The sequence below is a fragment of the Pelobates fuscus genome, chromosome 1, assembly GCF_036172605.1.
Source record: "Pelobates fuscus isolate aPelFus1 chromosome 1, aPelFus1.pri, whole genome shotgun sequence".
Lineage (NCBI taxonomy): Eukaryota > Metazoa > Chordata > Amphibia > Anura > Pelobatidae > Pelobates > Pelobates fuscus.
The window spans coordinates 422,548,594-422,567,971 of NC_086317.1; the positions used below are offsets into that span (position 1 = coordinate 422,548,594).

A 19,378-nucleotide genomic window follows, 5' to 3' on the forward strand; every position below is an offset into this window, starting at 1 on the left:
ATCTGGGGGGCCGCAGGTTGGATAGCCCTGATCTAAAGGATATTACTGTACTACTTTACCAATAAAGTCATTGTACACAGGGGATTCAAAATAAATAAATCTAAACATACCTTTCAGAGCTAAAAGCTGCACACTGGTCCTCCATGCTTGTTGGTGAAAGACAGTCATTTGATTGACATTCAGTGTTCATACCTGTATGTAAAATGAATTCATTATGCAAAAGTGAAACATACAGATCACTAAATAGTACAACATTTTCGCATGGCCATTACACAAGAAACTGCTTGCATATAGAATACCAGTTAGTTTCTGTAGTATGTGAAAATGTGAAAGATATGCAGTGTTTACAGTGCACCCTGAACTAGATTTTTGAACTATAACGCCATCCCAAAAACATTTCAGTAAACACTATTAGGAACACCATTTAAAAAAAAAAAAACAACAACCGGACAACCTAACGGCAAGGGTGAGAGGGACTATGTCACGGTTTGAGAAACTATGGGAGCCCTGGACCTCTAGCGATCTAGCCTGAGGACTATCCTTACAGATAGATAACGCCTGACCCCACTCCACCCCACCAAGGGATAGGCCCACATAGGGTCCCAATCCCAAAGGAACCACTCACAACCCATGCAGCGGCAGCGCCGCCCTCCGGCTCGGTGAAAACTCCCCATCCCCTCTTGACTTCTCACCCCCCTTTTTCTATTCTCTTTCCCGCTCGCTCTTCTCTGCCTTTCTGGTAAGGTTAATGCCCACAGGCCGACACTAAACGTTGAGAATATACACTAGACGGGACCTGCCCCAGCCTGGCAGTAGCCGTGGGGAGGAGGGGCCATGAGAGCTACAGGCCTGACCAGAGAGGTAGATGACAATATGAGCCTCCATAATCAGCGTCGAAAAGTTTTGTTACACAGTTTTAACAGTATTGATATTGTGATGTATTATAACAGATAAAAACTATAAAATACAGCAAGCCAACAGCACCTAGACAAGCAGGAACATAAGACCAAGTAGAACAGGGGACACACGGAACAAATACCAAAACTAAAGATTCCGACTGTATAATCGTGATGGTTACATCGTACCTCGTCATATCTGTATTTCTGTACTTGTCGAACGCTTTATCCACAAATAAAATATTTAAAAAAATAAAAAAAAAACTACAACAAAAAATTTTTTAAAAAACATTCTAAACAACATGAAAACTTAACCCCTTAAGGACAGACGACGGATATATTCCGTCATGATTCCCTTTTATTCCAGAAGTTGTGTCATTAAGGGGTTAAAAGGATCACTATAGAGTCAAGAACACAAAGATGTATTCCTGACCCTAGAGTGCTAAACCCACCGTTTAGACAGCTTGCTCCCTTCCTCCCCCTTTAGCCCCCCCTATAAAAGTTTTTTTTAAAAAATCAACTTATTTCAAGCGCCCTTTGTGACATCAAAATGGCCGATATTTTGCCAATCCTTTGCCAATTTCCCCTAGGGGAAAGCATTGGATTGGACGGAGCCAAATGCAGTTTTGGCCAATCAGGACCTCCTCATAGAGATGCATTGAATCAATGCATCTCTATGAGGAAAATTCAGTGTCTATGCAGAGCGTGGGGATGCTGAACGGCAGAGCTGCCTACTGTGCAGCCCTGAGTCAGGAAGCCCCTCCAGTTGCCATCTACGGAGTGGCCACTTGGAGGTGTCCCTAGGGGCAATGCAAGCACTGCCTTTTCCATAAAAAAAGCTTAAAGGGAGCGATTATACTCATCAGAACAACTACATTAAGCTGAAGTTGTTCTGGTGACTATAGTGTCCCTTTAAAGCTAGATGTAACTAGAACAGAGTCTCGTGCAAGAATCAATGAGGGACAACCTCAAATTAAAATGCCCCACGCATTCACCGGAGCAATCCATAATAGCAGTTCTACAGCAGACCATGTGTCCCGGGGCTCTGACAGGCAGAACTCCAGGGCCTGGTCACAGGCTGGACCACTTTATCTTAGTTATTCTATCACTGACTTATAATCCATGCAAGGGGTATGGAGCCAAGAGCGCCCCTGTAAACTGCACTATTCCTTATGGCTGGAAAAGTTAGAAAAATAAATATTTAAATTTACTGTAACTCCACCTCATCATTACATCACAAGTAGAAACATATGTTTAGACAGCTAAATGAGAATTATTTAGTAATGTGTGTGGAACTGCACTCACTCCCATAAATCTGAGCCAGGGTGCTTGCTGAACTGGAATCAAACACCAGATTTCCAAAAATGTATAAAATAATAGAGGTCCAGGCACTCCTTGGTTCAAGACATGTACTTTATTAAGAACCACAGCAGCAACGTTTCGACCCTAAAAAGGTCTTTGTCAAGCTGACAAAGACCTTTTGGGGTCGAAACGTTGCTGCTGTGGTTCTTAATAAAGTACCTGTCTTGAACCAAGGTTTGTCTGGACCTTTATTATTTTAGCTAAATGAGAATGTCAGGCATCACAAACACCAGTGCACGAAAGCACTAGTGGTACAGATTAACCATCACTGAGCTAGTCCTTGTTGAACACGTACATAAACCAGTTATAGCCTACCATAGTAACTTAGATGCTTCTGGTTATATAAATAAAATAAAAAAAATTAAAGACACTCAGTGTGAGAAAGAAAAAATAAATAATGCTTTACTTTGTTGCTGCTGCTCTATGGCATACCCTCCTTAAATACAACTTTCATGAATAAAACAAGTAAATAAAACTGATGTTAAATAGTAGGTTGATAGTTATTGAGTGGCTCAATGGTGTAAGAAGAGGCTAGGTTCTAGTAATCAGTGAAGCTGCAAAGCCTGGTATACATAGATGTTAGATTCTGGCAAGAGCATATCTTAAAAAAACACTATAGTGCTAGAAATGCAAACAGGCATTACCAACGCTCCCTATTGAGATTTGAGCCCTTCCAATTAAATAAAAAGAACGTAAATAAAGGGTTTTACTTACCCCTTTTCCAGGACTGGGTCACAGTCCTTGCAGCTGGTCTGTGGACTTATCTTGTGCTTCTCATAGAGAAGCATTACAGACAAGAAGCTTGTGAGTGGCAAATGCTGTGCTCATGCAATAACATTCTTCTCATAGGGAAGCACTGACTCTTCCATATTATAAAATAATAAGCTAATCTAAGGATGTTCTATATCAGGGGTAGGCAACCTTCTGCACTCCAGATGTTGTGGACTACATCCTCCATAATGCTGGCAAAGCATCATGAGAGGTGTAGTCCAAAACATCTGGAGTGCCGAAGGTTGCCTATGCCTGTTCTAGATCATCATGGAATGCATGATGAGATCAAACGGCATTTAACAGAGTCTGACCTTTTCGTCACAGTGAAAGCAGAGGCGTATTCAACTCTAATGAAAATTTCTACAAAATGGTTCAATTGAAGAATTTTAAGGACAGGGCCACTGCACACATTTAGACAAAGTTGTGTGGGTGCCTTGAGAGGTCCTTTAAATATATACAATTCCAGTGATTTTGTGTAGATTAATACAGCAAACTAAAATTGAAGTCAGTTTGCCTGAACAAGGGGGTGGAGAGGCGGGATTACTTGCAAACATATTACCAAGGTCACCTCTAATGGAAAAATTACTGAAGTAATTTGAGTACAAAGAACAGTAGAAAACTTTTGACCCTGCTAAAAGCAAGCGGTGTGTTGGTAATTCTGCTAATTCAAAGTCAGACAAAAACTTAGAACTCAACCAGGAAAGCATGAACCCAAAACATTCAATAATGTAACAAAACCGGATTACATACCATAATGGAAGGCTTTTGTGTCCCCCAAATCTGTGAATTTTGCAAGAAGCGCAGCTCTCAGATATTCTAAAACAAAAACAAACAACTAAAAAAATTAAACAAATTAGTAGTAAGTTAAAAAGCAAAAACAAACCATTTTTTTCTGACATATGCCACGATTGAATACGTTTTCCAAATGATTCAATACGGTTAGAAATAAAACCTTTTCAAATGATTTACTTATAGAAGTCACCATTAAACTCTACAGGAATTGTTGTATATATATAATTTGGAAATGTTTTTATTTTTAAGAATATTCAGTTGCTGGATGTTTTCTGCGATTCATACATGTATATTTTGTGTATCCCTTTTAAAGAAGGAGAGAGATACTTTCATTAAACCACTCAGACTACCTTGAAAATATTGTGCGAGGAATTTAAAGGGAAGCTATAGTGCAAATAAACCAAAGTTGGTTTCCTGGCACTGTAGCTCCCTATAGTGCCCCCTCTCCTCCCCTTTGTCACGGGCCACAGGGGGGATATCGATTAAGAAATTTCAGCTTGAGGTTGATAGAAAAAAAAAAAAATATATATATATATATATATATATATATATATTTTTTTTTTTTTATAAAAAGGGATTTGCTAAACCCTCCTGGGTGGTATGTATATATTTTTGAGCGTATTACTCATTCTCGGGTCCTCCACAATATCTTAGCTGTTCCTAGAACTGCAGTCTTCTGGACAGCGATCTCATATGTCCCAACAGGAATCTGTTGAAACCACTCCCCCCAACTTGGGGGTCACAGCCCCGAGTGCTCCTATCACAACTATTACTGCCTTCACTTCCACAACCTTTCTAGCGCTTCGTTCAGTCCTTGGTATATATCCACTTTCTCATGTTCCTTCTTCCTGATGTCACAGTTTTGTTGGAACCAGAGCTTCCTGGTTTGACAATGGCCATCTCTTTTAAACGCCCGTCTACCGATAGTGCTGCATGTTTAGATCAATTGAATAGTCTATAAAATTTGCGTTAAACAGCAAGAAGCTCTCAAGCTGTGGTGATACTAGTACAAGTCCAAGTATTCCAAGCATGCCATTGGCTGCATTAGCATCACAAGTGCTTTAGTCCACAATAACCGTAGAGCTTTCACTGATCTATAGATTCATCATCCAGGGATGGCACAAGTGTAGGCCCAAATGTTGCAGTACTACAAATCTGTGGATTGGTTTGTAAGCCTTAAAAGGTTATTTATACCCCAAAACCACTTCATTAAGCAAAACTTGTTTTGTTGCTTAGAGTAACCCTTTAAAGAGACATGTCAGGCTGCATTAGACATTTTTAATGCATTATATATAGAGAGAGGCCAAGCAAGAATTAAAATGAAGACAAAAACCTTTCTTTTGGGGTGGTGGGGTTTATTTATGGTAAATGTACTTTTCTATAGGCCAAGTGGCAGCCATCACAAATTGGTAGTGGCCCAGTTTATAAAAGGTAATTAAAAACTCAATCCCCTTCCAGGGGTAATCCACTTTCTCCATGTCTCTATTCTTAGCTTAAACAATAGGGGGCCCAATTGTACGTTCCAATATTAATTTTCCTACATTTATTCATAAGGGTTTTCTACATATGTTGAAAGTATCCAAGATGCAAATCTCTCTTTGGCTAGTTGTGAGACAAGCCATGCTAATGGTTTGCTTAGGGTCCTAGTTTCATAGAACTTGCCAGTAGCCTGCATGTTAATCAGGGATTTATAGCAGTCTATCTTGTTATATATTTTGGTTCTGGCATGAACTGGGCTATATTAAATTAATATATATATATTTGTATTAATATTGCCATTTATATATCGCCAATAAATTCCATAGTGCTTTACAATATTATGAGAGGGGGGAATTTAACTATAAATAGGACAATTACAAGAAAACTTAGCAACAATAGGTTGAAGAGGACCCTGCTCAAACAAGCTTACACAGTCTATAGATTATAATTAATTGGGCTATATTAATCAATATGCTATGTCTGTTAAGTAGCCACCAGTGAAAATGTGAACGGCAATTGCCCTTCTATATTCTAAAAACCGTAGAGAAACATAGAATGTGATGGCAGATAAGAACCATTCAGCCCATCTATTCTGCCTAATTTTCTAAATACTTTTATTAGCCCCTGGCCTTATCTTATAGCTAGGATAGCCTTATACCTATCCCACGCATGCTTAAAAGGGACACTATAGTCACCCAGACCACTTCAGCTCAATGAAGTGGTCTGGGTACAATGTCCCTCAGGTTTTAACCCTTCACATGCAAACATAGCAGTTCACATTTTGGGGTTAAGACAGCCTCTAGTGGGGGAGGAGAGGTCACCAGCGCTGAGTGAGCCCGGCGCTGGAATAAGGTAAGCTGCTGAAGGGGTTTTAACCCCTTCAGCATCACGGGAGGGGGACCCTGAGGGTGGGGGCACCCTCAGGGTACTATAGTGTCAGGAAAATCGCTGTTTTCCTTACACTATAGTGATCCTTTAATCTCCTTCACTGTGTTAACCTCTACCACTTCAGCTGGAAGGCTATGCCAGCATATAAGATACCTCCAAATCTTGGTGTTATGTCTGTTTATGTGCTTATTTATACAAATATGTTGTAGGTCACATTTTGATTTTGAGCTCTGGGTAAGCACATTACCAACTGTGTCTTTTCTCAACACACAGATACAAATAAAGGTACTAACTTACAGTTTAATACTAGTGTTACAGAATTAATAAAGTTAACAGTCCCATCAGGTGGAGATGGTATTGTTTGTGATTCAGGAGCCATAATCAACAGGCTCAGGTATGGTGTGTTTTCTAGGTGAGATTGTTCCCACCCTGTGTTTTATCCTGCTACGCCCCGTTTGTTAAGACTGCTGCTTGGAAACAACTACAATTTCCTTTTCTATAGTCCAAGCAGCAGTCAAGATTTCCCTCTCCATCTACTATTGATTAAAAAAATAAACCTTACTTAAACTATACTTATCCGATATGCATGTATAACAATCTCTAACTTTTTCGGATGTAGCTTTAGACATGTCAATTGGGCCTCTTTACTGAATATTAAAAAAAACATTTGCAGTTTCTGAGATTTATTTATACAATATTTTATCATGTGATTATTATAATTTTTCTTGCACAGCAAAAATAAATAAATAAAACCTATATACTTCTATTAGCTGATCCTTTCCTGGGGAGTTCATGGTGGACTTGCCCTTTACAAGGCTAGGAGAGAAGAAGACTGGGGGTGGGGACTGCATTTTGATTTTTAACCTTTTCAACGCTACCTGTCCTGGTAGACAGGAATGGGTTACTACCCATATGTGATGAATGCTGCTTGGAAATTCGTAAAAAATTAGACATTAGAAATTCCAGTATTAAGCTATCATGTGCAGGAAGACAGGAACCAGGAAACGCTAAACAATTTAACCTATGCAGGAAGCATATAGTGTTATGGATCTTAGAGTGTTCCATTAAGTTGCTTTTTCCTCACGAATTTGAATAATTAGTGTAGCGGCTTAGATAATTCAGGGCATAACATTCACAATCACCAAAGATTGATACTACAATCACTACAGCAGAGCTCAACAAATCCCAGGTGGGAAGACCAAAAAACAGAATCTCCTTTTGGGAGATAGTGTGTTACAAAAAAAGTGCTTTTATTGAAACAATATTAGCAGCTCTATACACTAGTGTGGAATACACTTCCCTTTACACACAATTATACAAAAAACAACAAGTGGTACAAGAAAACCTTAAGTGGAGTTCTATAAAATTATAAGTAGGGTGACTTACCCCTCGAAATTTTGATAGAAACGTACACGTTTCTATCCAGATTTCAAGGGGTAAGCCACCCCACTTATAATTTTATAGCGCTCCACTTAAGGTATAAATCCCAGGTGGCGACTAGGGATATTGTCCTGGTGACTGGGTGTTTGTCAACATGTTCAACATTGGCCACCTTCGGGCACTCTTGAGGTGGGCAGCTGTGTTCAATGGAGACGATGGCAAGGGAGCTGTAATCTTTCTCTGAAAAGGCAGCGCTTACATTGAAAAGTCAGCAGTGAGAGGTTATAGACACCAGAACCACTACATGAAGCTGTATTGTATTTTTATTGTTGTAAACAAAGCTTTGTTATTTAAATATTTTTTTAAAAAAAACACAACGGGCTCCTAACTTTTTAAGTTGGCCCCTAGACTCAAAGCAAGTTTGTCAAGCCCTGGATTAGTCAATAGAAGCGGAGAAACAGGAAATGACTCTGCACAGAACCAGGTAACTTGCGCTCTCTTGCTGTGAAGACCATCTATGATTGTAGGTAACGCACCCTGTAAATTCCTCCTTAAGGTAATTAGGCAAGCAGAGAAAAGGATTAGGAAACAGAATATGTTGTAATTTTGTGACTGTGTGAAAGTAGAGTACAGTATGTAAAAGTTTCATACCAACTCCATGCACTGTTGGAACACACCTTGACTTGTCGCTGACCCATCTTTTATTTTCTGCCACAGGTACTGTATCTTGTTCTGTATGACTTCAAATATCAAGTCCAGTTTATTATCATCCTGCCATTCTCTCCACAGTGTTGTAGCTTCATCTGCAAACACAAACTAGTATTTAGAAAACTGTAAAATAATTTGATATATGGTCTGGTAGATCAGGTGGTAAATTCTGACTACAAAGCCTGTTCAAAAATGCAAGGTCACAGGTTCAAATTCCAGGGTCAACTCAATTTGGTGAATTCCGAGGGTGTGCGCTGAAAAGTACTTGGAGTCCCACTGGGAGAAAGGCGCTATAGAAATACTAGTTATTTCTATTGATATAGCTGGCTTCTATGGGAGATGGAAGGGAAAGTCACTACTTTATTATTCTATAGACCAGGGGTAGGCAACCTTTTAGCAGCACTGTGCCGATATCGGATTGTGATGTCCCGTAGCGTGCCGGTCCTAGTTTTTTTTAAATGAGGTGTGTATGGTGCCGTATCCTGCTTGTGTTATTTTTACTGTAATTGCTATGTATCGTTGTATTTGTGCGTATATGCAGGGCCGTCTTTAATATTGACTGGACCCTGGGCAAAGCATTTGTTTGGGGCCCCCTGGACCCTGTCCCCCCTCCCCAGGCGTGCAATCACGTCCTCCACCTCAACGCAGTGGCGGACCTAAAGTAGAGAGGTGCAATAATGTTTTTGGGCCTCCCTGTTGCACGAGTGATTAAAAGGTAGATCCCCATCTGTCGTGCAACTCCAGTAATGCATTGACAGCTGGAGCTCTACCATTTACCCATGTTTCCAGGTCTTAGCACTAAGCGGTTTTTGTGTGTTTGAATGTAAACAGGTTTTTGTATGGAATATGTTTGTATGTGGTGTTGGCGTGACTGCAAGCATGTATTTGTGTAGTGTTGGTTTTTGAATTCAGGGGTGTATTTACATATAATTTTGGTGTGTAACACAGACATGTGTTTGTACATAGTGTTGAAATTTGAATGTAGGGGTGTATTTGTGTGTAGTGTTAGTGTGTGAATGCTGAGATGTATGCACATATACATGCACACAGAGATATATACACACTGAAACACACACACAGACATACTGACATACTGACACACACACACAGATATACTGACACAGATTTACTGACACACACACAGAGACATACTAACACACACACACACAGACATGCTGACACACACACAGATATACTGACACACAAACATACTGACACATACACAGATATACTGACACACAGATATACTGACACACACACAGACAGACATACTGACACAGACATGCTGACACACACACACTGACATACTGACAAACACAGATATACCGACACACACATACTGACACACACAGACATACTAACACACACACTGACAGACATACTGACACAGACATACACACATACAGATATACTGACACACACAAAAATTACACTTTTAAACCCACCCTCCAGTTTGCTACCTTTCCTGCTGGTGGCTGAAGGTGTTGGGAGTTGGGCTCTCTCGGCCAGCCCCCCTCCACTCTGCCTACTCTTCTTTCCCGCACGCTCCTCTCTTTGTGGGAGGAAGTGATGCACGGCCGTCACTTCCTCCCAGCCTGTTGCCAAAAAGCAAGGGGCCCGCTCGCGCTGTTAAAGCGCCTCAGTGCGCCACCGGGACCCTGCTGACAGAAGCCCACCGTGTGGCCCTTTGTGCACCGGCCACCCGGTGGGCCTCCTTAGTGTGCGGATTACCGGCCGGGGGTTAGAAATAGTTGAGGCCAGCGGGGCTCACGGTGCAGCTGCCCAGTTTGCCCCACGTTAAAGAAGGCCCTGCGTATATTAGCTATTCTATTGTATATGTTCATGAGTAGTTTAAGGTATTGTGTATGATACATTGGAATTGTGTGAATGGATATGTCACATTGTGTGTTTGGTAGTATGTGTGGGGGCTGTTTGAGGTATTACATGTGAGAGACTGCATGTGGGGTTGTGTATGTGGATTGTTAGTGGTGTTGCGTTTGTGCAGATTATGTGTATGTTTGTGTGTGGGCTGTCCGTACTATTTGTATGAGGGATCACACAGGAATGCAGGATTCTGCATTCCTGTGTATATCTAGCAGTCTGGGTGGCTTCCCTGGGTTCCAGTGGGGACCAGACCGGCCAGGTACAGGTCAAGGACAGGAGCTGCAACAGCAACTGCGAGCTGCTCTACTACAGTGTGGATTCCTATTCACAAGTGCTGGGAGGAAGTGATCTGAGATCACTTCCTCTACGTGCTGCAATGCATAAATTGAGGATTGTCCTTCACCACCTTTTCGGATTAGCAGATATCTGAAGTTTTACTGGGACTCCTGATAGGCCAGAGCCTATTTGTCTCTAGCAGCCTTGAGTGCCGTGCAAAGACACCTCGAGTGCCGTGCATGGCACTAGTGCCGTAGGTTGCCTACCTCTGCTATAGACATTTAGCAACCAAAATGGAAATGCTTGGTAAAAATAAATCCCTTGCAATGCCATCTACAATTTCCATGAGAAAAGAAAAGTTTAAAAAAAAAAAAATAATAAACACTTTTTTTTTTTTTTACCATATATTTCCTATTGCAAAGTGAAAGATAGCACCCACTGACTCTGTACTCCTGTGTCTTTATCAGTCCTTTGGGTGGAAAAGATATGCTGTGGAAATGATGAAACCAGGGGAAAGAAAAATGCACTGTTAAGGAAATTGTGTTTTTCCATACGTCAAGCAGCAGTAGCCACCTTGACAAGACTGGAAAATATATCGATATCAAATATATAAATGAATCACCCCCGTCTTGAGCACTTTTTGTTGAAAACTGCTTCTGTTTTGTACAATTATGTAACAAAGTACAAGTTGTAACCTGACGGACCTGTACCAAGCATTAGGAAGCATTAGCAGCCCATTGAATCAAAATCACACGTATTAAGTTTTAAGCAGATTCGGAAGGGTCTGAATCACCGAAAAATAAGCAACAACTATAGCCCGCTTAATCCACCAAAGACGTTAGAGGTTTTCATTCCTTTAGAAAACAATTGAAAACAGTGAAGAAATGCTTGAACGAAATGAAAGTCTTCTCAATGTTACAATATTCTTTTGGCATCATGACCAAATCTGCACTTCAATGGGGAATACAGGACAATCCAGGCAAAATACATTTAGGATATAAAATAAGCTGAAGAAGTTTTAGACCAGGAGTAAGAAAGTGGTTTATGAATTATCTTGTCCTACTATAACACACCAACCAAAACATATATTGACTTATGCAGTTTTTCCAGCTGCTTAGTTGAAATTATAGCCCCACAAAAGACTATTTTCATTGTGAAAATAGTCAACAAGTTAATCCTGTGTATGGGTGAAAATGGAGATGTGTTCTTGTGGGAAAAATAAATAACTTTTAAACATAAATGTTACAGTGTGAAAAAATACACTAATTTACATACACAGTATGAAATAGTGAGAGTGTGTAGCGCTTAATTTAGTAAACTTACTCCACAGGAGATCCCTCAGAGTATAAAGGGTTGATAATCTATTTGAACAAAAATAGAGAAAAATATAGTGCACACTGTGTAAAACGTAGTATTAATACACCACACAATAAAGGACACACTCACGTGGTTTAGAGCCTATGAGGATTGGCTCTGATCACTTGCGCCTTGTGTCCTTTTAGGTGACACACACCTTACTCTCCAAACAAAATTTTTCCTCAAAAGGGAGAGAGAAAGACAGGGGAAAATCGCCCTAGTATTAAAATCTTTAACGTAATCTGATAGCAAGTTTAAAAGCACATAGGTGAAGATTGCTTCTCACCTGAAAGAGAGCCTGTGACCTGGCTCAAAGTAGATCAGCATATGAGTCCTTTTAGGGATGACTCTTTCCCTCTTTGATAGGATGGAAAATGCACCAAATATGTATTCTAATAAAAAATAACTATTTATTTCACAAATTATAAAATCAACTGATACATACAATATAAGGTGAATCCGAAACGCGTTTCGCCGGTTCCGTCCGGCTTTCTCAATCGGTCGACCGATTGAGAAAGCCGGACGGAACCGGCGAAACGCGTTTCGGATTCACCTTATATTGTATGTATCAGTTGATTTTATAATTTGTGAAATAAATAGTTATTTTTTATTAGAATACATATTTGGTGCATTTTCCATCCTATCAAAGAGGGAAAGAGTCATCCCTAAAAGGACTCATATGCTGATCTACTTTGAGCCAGGTCACAGGCTCTCTTTCAGGTGAGAAGCAATCTTCACCTATGTGCTTTTAAACTTGCTATCAGATTACGTTAAAGATTTTAATACTAGGGCGATTTTCCCCTGTCTTTCTCTCTCCCTTTTGAGGAAAAATTTCGTTTGGAGAGTAAGGTGTGTGTCACCTAAAAGGACACAAGGCGCAAGTGATCAGAGCCAATCCTAATAGGCTCTAAACCACGTGAGTGTGTCCTTTATTGTGTGGTGTATTAATACTACGTTTTACACAGTGTGCACTATATTTTTCTCTATTTTTGTTCAAATAGATTATCAACCCTTTATACTCTGAGGGATCTCCTGTGGAGTAAGTTTACTAAATTAAGCGCTACACACTCTCACTATTTCATACTGTGTATGTAAATTAGTGTATTTTTTCACATTGAATTACGACAGGATTGGAGAGTTCCTGTTTTTTTGTGTGGGAGCAGCTGTCACATTAGAGCACTTGATGTAATTTATGCAAAGCGCCTGTAAACACAGAACACTTTTGTTATACCATTTATAAATGTTACAGTACTCTGAAAAGGATATTTCCACAGCTCTGCTGATTACACCTTGTACAGCCAGTCATAGAGGTAAACTAAAATCTAATCTAGTTTTCATCTAAACTGAAATCTACAGTAGAGTGAATGGGGTACTTTATCCACTTTTTTTCAAAGTAAATCATAATAGTATGGCCATTTCCAGAATAAAAAAAAAAAAACACAGAACCATGAAATGCTCAACTTACTTTCAGTAATATCCCAAGATAATGCAGACAGATTATCTGAAAAACATGTCACGTTTGATTCACCATCATTAGGCTCTGCCTGTCTCATTGTCCTGTATTTTGAAGAAAAAAAACAAACACAAGAGAAGACTTTTGATATTAGCGTAAACAGCCAATTACGGTTTCGCACTTGCACACAGAACACCTGTTATTAGTGAATTCTATAAGATAAAACGGTTAAATTAGGACTAAACTTGTGGAAAGCCAATTAATGCACCTTATAGAATGGCTTAAAGGACCACTCTAGTGCCAGGAAAGCATACTCGTTTTCCTGGCACTAGAGTGCCCTGAGGGTGCCCTCACCCTCAGGGACCCCCTCCCGCCCGGCTCTGGAAAGGGGAAAAGGGTTAAAACTTACCTTTTTCCAGCGCTGGGCGGGGAGCTCTCCTCCTCCTCTCCGCCTCCGTTCCTCCTCGTCGGCTGAATGCGCACGCGCGGCAAGAGCTGCGCGCGCATTCAGCCGGTCGCATAGGAAAGCATTCATAATGCTTTCCTATGGACGCTTGCGTGCTCTCACTGTGATTTTCACAGTGAGAATCACGCAAACGCCTCTAGCGGCTGTCAGTGAGACAGCCACTAGAGGAAAAAGGGGAAGGCTTAACTAATTGATAAACATAGCAGTTTCTCTGAAACTGCTATGTTTATAAAAAAATTAGTTAACCCTAGCTGGACCTGGCACCCATACCACTTCATTAAGCTGAAGTGGTCTGGGTGCCTAGAGTGGTCCTTTAATTTCAGATAATCTATTTGTCAGTCTCTTATCTTCTATCCAGCAATGGCTTCACTAAATATATATCTATTGGAGATTTTTTTTTTTTTTAAAGTAATAGTACTTTGAGCAGGATATTTGGACAGCTCTGCTGATTAAACCAGTCATAGAGGTAAAAAAAACGAAAAAAAAAACACACCTAATCTTTCACTGATTCAGCCTGGTTTTGATTACTGGGTCCAACTATAGCCAGACAATAAGGAAGACTATAATGACAGGAATACAAACAACTATTCATGTCACTATAGCTGTGAGAGCAATTTTTAGTCCCCAAGCTTCCCTGGTCAGCTATTTGAAAGGATAGTTTATGCACCTTTATTCCAGCACCAAGCGGGTCTGCTGGCGCTGGCTCCACCCCATATCGGCCTCCTAGGCCAAGATCAAAATTGATGAGCTCAGCCAATCCAATATTTTCACAAAGGAAAGCTATTGTAATGGCCAATCAGCATCTCCAAAAGCCGGCCCTCCAGATGTTGCTTAACTAAAACTCCCATGATTCTATTAATGAAATAGATAGGCTGAGAATCATGGGAGTTGTAGTTCAGCAACATCTGGAGGGCCAGAGTTAGGGGAAGCCTGTCCTTGGAGATGCATTGGACCAAATTGCAGAGTGGTAAAAGTGTATGAAGAACCATCTCTGAAGCGGAGCATGGAAAAATGGCAGATGTCAGAGTACTTACTGACAGAAAGAAAAAAGCATTCACTGTTATTGGACAAACAGACAGTCTGGGTTAGGGAAAAAGATGAGGACTCAAAGGCTGCAGTCAAGATAACTACAGGTTTTTGCAAACGGTGTGTAGATATAGAAAGAAAGGGAGCAAGGTAGGGGAACAAAAGCGCCACTTGTAAAAATTCTAGGACTTCTAGAAGGAGGGGTGGAGGGGGGAGATAACCCCTAGAAAGATACAATAACAAGTAAAACAGGGAATAAATCCCTGAGTAATTAACAAGAAAATTAAAGCATAACCTTTATTGTGAATAATAATAAAAACAAAACAAAACCACACAATTAAAAAGCAGCAGCACTTCACTGGTCGGGCAGCTCTTTGAGTGTCTATAATCTTTCTATTTGAATTAAGCTGATTTAGGTGCACTGTAGATACACATTAGATTTTTTTGTATCAGTTTTTCCCTAGCCGCTACCTTTTCATTATAGGTTTGTATGTGTTTTTTTTGTTACAATAATTCGGCTTTAATTAGTAACAATAAAAGGTACATTCTAGTTTTCCTGGCACCTGCTCTCTGGGATTTATTCCATGTTCAAGTTATTGTCTTTAGCTATAAGCCCAATGAAAATAAATGCGTTATTAAACGCACACACGGTTTTAATTTGGGTTATATCTACTAAACAGTGGTTTTATTACTTTTTATTATTTATTTATTTCGGCAGTGGAGAATCCCTTTAAGTGTTTCAGTGATGGGGCGCTCACACAAAAATACTTAGAGGGAACATTCACTTAGCTGCACCTCACAATGATGGGTGATGTGCCATAACATATAATATAGAGAGAGTTATTAATTACACCATGAATGGACCAGCGAAAAGCTAAGCTTAGAATTCTCCCATGTTGTTGCACAATGTGCCCCTATAGACAATCACCCATTATATAATAGTCTGGGGGTCAATAGGTTGCCATAAAATGGAAATAGGAAAAAAAAATTTAAATAATTAAATTTCAAGGAAGCAGAACTCACCCACCAAATGAATCAAAACATTGCTTAAGCGCCATTCACTCAATTAAACCGGAAGTAAAATGTCCTGTCATACACACGTCACTTCCGCCCTGTCCATCCGGTCACCGGCGGCCATCTTGTGTGTGGCGACCGTGGCGCAGTAACACCGTGAACGAAACCGGAAGCCCCGAAGCCTTTTTTTGTATCCCGAACTTGCCGCGTGCCTCTTCCATCAAATAACGTGCGACATTAGTAGAGACTGAAAACTCACAGGGCTTTAAAAAAAAAAACTGTAAACTCTCATACGTCATTTGCCGAACTACGATTCCCGTGAGCCTTCTTCGGCAAACGGATAGCTGGAGCATCACGGGAGTTGTAGTTCGACTGCGCTTGCGCGTCGCTGGCCGTGCCCAACTGCCGCGGCGCCCTACTGCTCCTCCCGCCTGTCAGTCTCGGCCGTTGCCATGGCAGCACTAGAGTGTCAGAGTGGCCCCGCCCAGTACGGAAGCGCTGGCTGTTTCTGACACGAGAGGTGGGAGAGGAGAGGCAGCAGGAAGGAGCGCAGCCAGACAGCGGGCACCGAGCGGCGGATACCGGGTCAGTGTACGTACATGCTGTACGTGTCCGCCATTACACCCTGTGTGTGTGTGTGTGTGTGTGTTCTCTCTCTATACACAGTCTATGGGCACATCCTCTCCCTGGCATGGAGTTCCCCTCAGGCCTCTCCCCTGGAGAAGGGTCACTCATGGTGGCTGGCTGGCTCTCTGTGTGCAGGGAGATCACAGGGAAACACAGCCAGAGCTCCTGTCTGCCTAGAACTACAACTCCCTACATGCTCCGCTTTGCCTGTGGCTGGCAAAGCATCACGGGAGTTGTAGTTCTGACATCTGCTGGGATCTACCTTTTGGCCACCCCTGATCCAGTCTGTGTTAAACTTGCACAGACCCGGACACTAATGGCTGTGTTATAATGTGTCTCTAGGACTTTGCTAAACCTCTGCTTTCCTTCTACAGCCATAACCAGGTATTTTAAACCTCCAGGGCTGACAAATGTAGCATGTTGACATTGTATGTTGGTATGTAGCATGTTGACATGGCGTGTTGGTATGTAGCATGTTGACATGGCGTGTTGGTATGTAGCATGTTGGTATGCAGCATGTTGACATGGCATGTTGGTATGCAGCATGTTGACATGGCATGTTGGTATGCAGCATGTTGACATGTAGCATGTTGACATGGCATGTTGGTATGTACTGGGAAATCCTTGTAGGTTTGTTTGTTTATACCCTTTGTATAGTTAATTTTAACCCTGAAATTATAAGGACTTCTGATCTATGCATACTTGGCATGTGCCTTCTTTGAGAATTCACTTTTCAGCCCAGTATTCGGAATCTAGATAAAGGATCCTTCTCACATGAACTGCCTATAGTTTGATATTTATCTGAAAGTTTCTGTTTGGTTTTCGGTTTGCTTGATTGATTCTGTGATTTGTTTTCGTCATTGAAATTGGAGCTTATTTGTGACCTGGGGGTGGAAAAAAATTCAACATCTTCCTGGAGATTGTTTTGTTAACTAAAGTGCTTGCATGTGTCCATTAAACTTGTATGTATCAGGTTATGCTTAGGGATTCCATGGATTTTATTGAACTATAGATAATAAAAAACTTTATTTTTTTATTATTTGTCCATGTTAATATTTCTTAGTGGCATGCTGTTATTACCCCTGTCATTTTATTCTTTGTAGGGTCTAGTATGGCTGAAGAAGTTAATGACATAATTGAACTAATGTGTTTTATGTAATGATGCCAGCATACTTTAGGCAAACCGTGAAGAAAATTGGTTCAATAATTCTTCAGTAAATTCTTCTGGTAGTTACCAAGGCGCAGTTTGATGTCCTTACTGCACTACATAGGCATGACTATTTTATTTATAATGTTCAGGAAGCATCACTAATACTGTACTCCTGTTTCTAAACAAACAATTTTGTGTTTATTTTTTATCATTATTCTTCATGCTTAAAATGTCAGTTATCATAAAATTGAACTGCTTGCGTCTAATGTGACTCATCCAACATTACATTTTATTGTTAGAACGCTGTGAACAAACGTGTTCTTTGAAATTCAATGTGAATTATATCTTGTAATAGTGCTGATATTCCTGTGAAACAGGTAAGTATATCTAGTAAAATAAAAATAGAACTCCTGTTAAAGGGATACTATAGGCACCAAAACAACTGTAGGTTAACAAAGCAGTTTTGGTGTAAAGATCGTGCCTCTGCAGTCTCATTGCTCAATTCCATGCCATTTAGGCGTTAAATAATTTTGTTTATGCTGCCCTTGTCATACCTCCCTGTATGTGAATTGCACAGCCTTCCTAAACACTCCCTTTATTGCACAGTCCCTTTAATTTAAAATGTATAATCTCATGCTCTGTTAATAGCCTTCTAGACCCTGCAGGAGCCTCTGTGTGTAATTAAAGTTCATTTTAAAGTGCAGGAGATCGAAAATTCTAAAGCAAGTTAATTAATTGATTCACTGCATCTCTATGAGGAGATGCTGATTGGCACATCGTGGAATTTTGCTGTGCATGTACGATAGCCTCCCAATACTTTCCTATGGGAAATCATTGGGTTGGCTGAGATTATCAAGATTGATGATCTCACCATGGAGGCAGTGCAAGCCGCTGCAAGACTGGCACGGTGTGGGAGAAAAGGTGAATTAAATCCCTTTTTAGAAGGATCTGAGGGGGGCGGTAACCTAAGCAGTTTAACACTATAGGGCCAGAAATATGTTTGTATTCCTGTCTCTATCGAGTTCCTTTCACATATGATTGAAAATTAAAGGGATACTGTAGTGCCAAGAATACAAAACTGAAGTGGTCTGGGTCCCTACAGTGTCCCTTTAAACTATTGTTCTTCATACAGGCTGTGTGAGTCACAGGCAGGGGAGGTGTGACTCCTGTGATCTAACTTATAAATACCAGAGAATTGAGCAATGAGACTGTGCAGGGTCATGATCTATACACAAAAACTGCTTCATTAAGCCAAAGTTGTTTTGGCACCTATAGTATCAGTTTAAGTATAGTCTACAACTGTTTATTTAATATTTTAAAGTCTTACAGTTTAGCTCTAGTGTTCAATCATATTAAAGTGCATTAGGGAAAAAAACAAACATTTTTTTGTTTGTTTTCTGCACATTATAAGTCCTGTTATAGTTTAATTGTGTTTTTTTTTTTTAAATGGACATCGGCAATGACTACTTCAGTAGGTTATAAAACATTGCACTATGAAGGGATCATCTTGTTATCATTGGCTGAGTTAGATTAATATGCTGACGCTGATTGCTCTCAAGTATGCTATGTTTGTTTTGGAGAGCGTTTGGGCATGGCTTTCTGTTGCTTCCTGATGGTTTGCCTGTACACGGGTAAACCTGCCAACTAGCTGTTGTTGTACTAGCAGTTCAGTAAACATTTTTTTGTTGATTGGCAGTGTGTATGGAAGCAATAGCATTATCTGCTAGCTTTCGTCAGATTGGTTCCAGTTCTGAATTTGATGGGTATTTCTGCCCATGAGCTCAGCTTGTCAGATATTCAGTAAAATGGACACTTCAAAGTGGCAGCATGCATATTATGCTAACTGATAA

General features: G+C 40.4%; 2 protein-coding genes across 6 annotated transcripts in view; one reads left to right on the forward strand and one right to left on the reverse strand.

Annotated features, from left to right (window-relative positions):
- SETDB2 (SET domain bifurcated histone lysine methyltransferase 2) overlaps nt 1-16,130 on the reverse strand; it is a 38,979-nt gene extending 22,849 nt beyond the window's left edge. Inside the window, exons 1-5 of one of the 2 annotated variants that reach the window (XM_063428731.1) lie at nt 15,765-16,130; nt 13,258-13,349; nt 8,246-8,371; nt 3,780-3,845; nt 111-192 (exon numbers count right to left, since the gene is read on the reverse strand). In XM_063428731.1, the coding sequence (XP_063284801.1) occupies nt 111-192; nt 3,780-3,845; nt 8,246-8,371; nt 13,258-13,345 (362 nt within the window). In that variant the 5' untranslated portion in view covers nt 13,346-13,349; nt 15,765-16,130. Of the gene's footprint in view, nt 1-110; nt 193-3,779; nt 3,865-8,245; nt 8,372-13,257; nt 13,350-15,764 lie in introns of those variants that run through there. The other variant, XM_063428738.1, reaches the window with a different exon arrangement.
- Nucleotides 16,131-16,249: 119 nt separating this feature from the next.
- CAB39L (calcium binding protein 39 like) overlaps nt 16,250-19,378 on the forward strand; it is a 51,920-nt gene continuing 48,791 nt past the window's right edge. The window contains exon 1 of one of the 4 annotated variants that reach the window (XM_063428747.1): nt 16,250-16,336. The gene's annotated coding sequence lies outside the window, so the exon portion shown is untranslated. Of the gene's footprint in view, nt 16,356-16,576; nt 16,763-19,378 lie in introns of those variants that run through there. The other 3 variants (XM_063428762.1, XM_063428754.1, XM_063428778.1) reach the window with 3 other exon arrangements.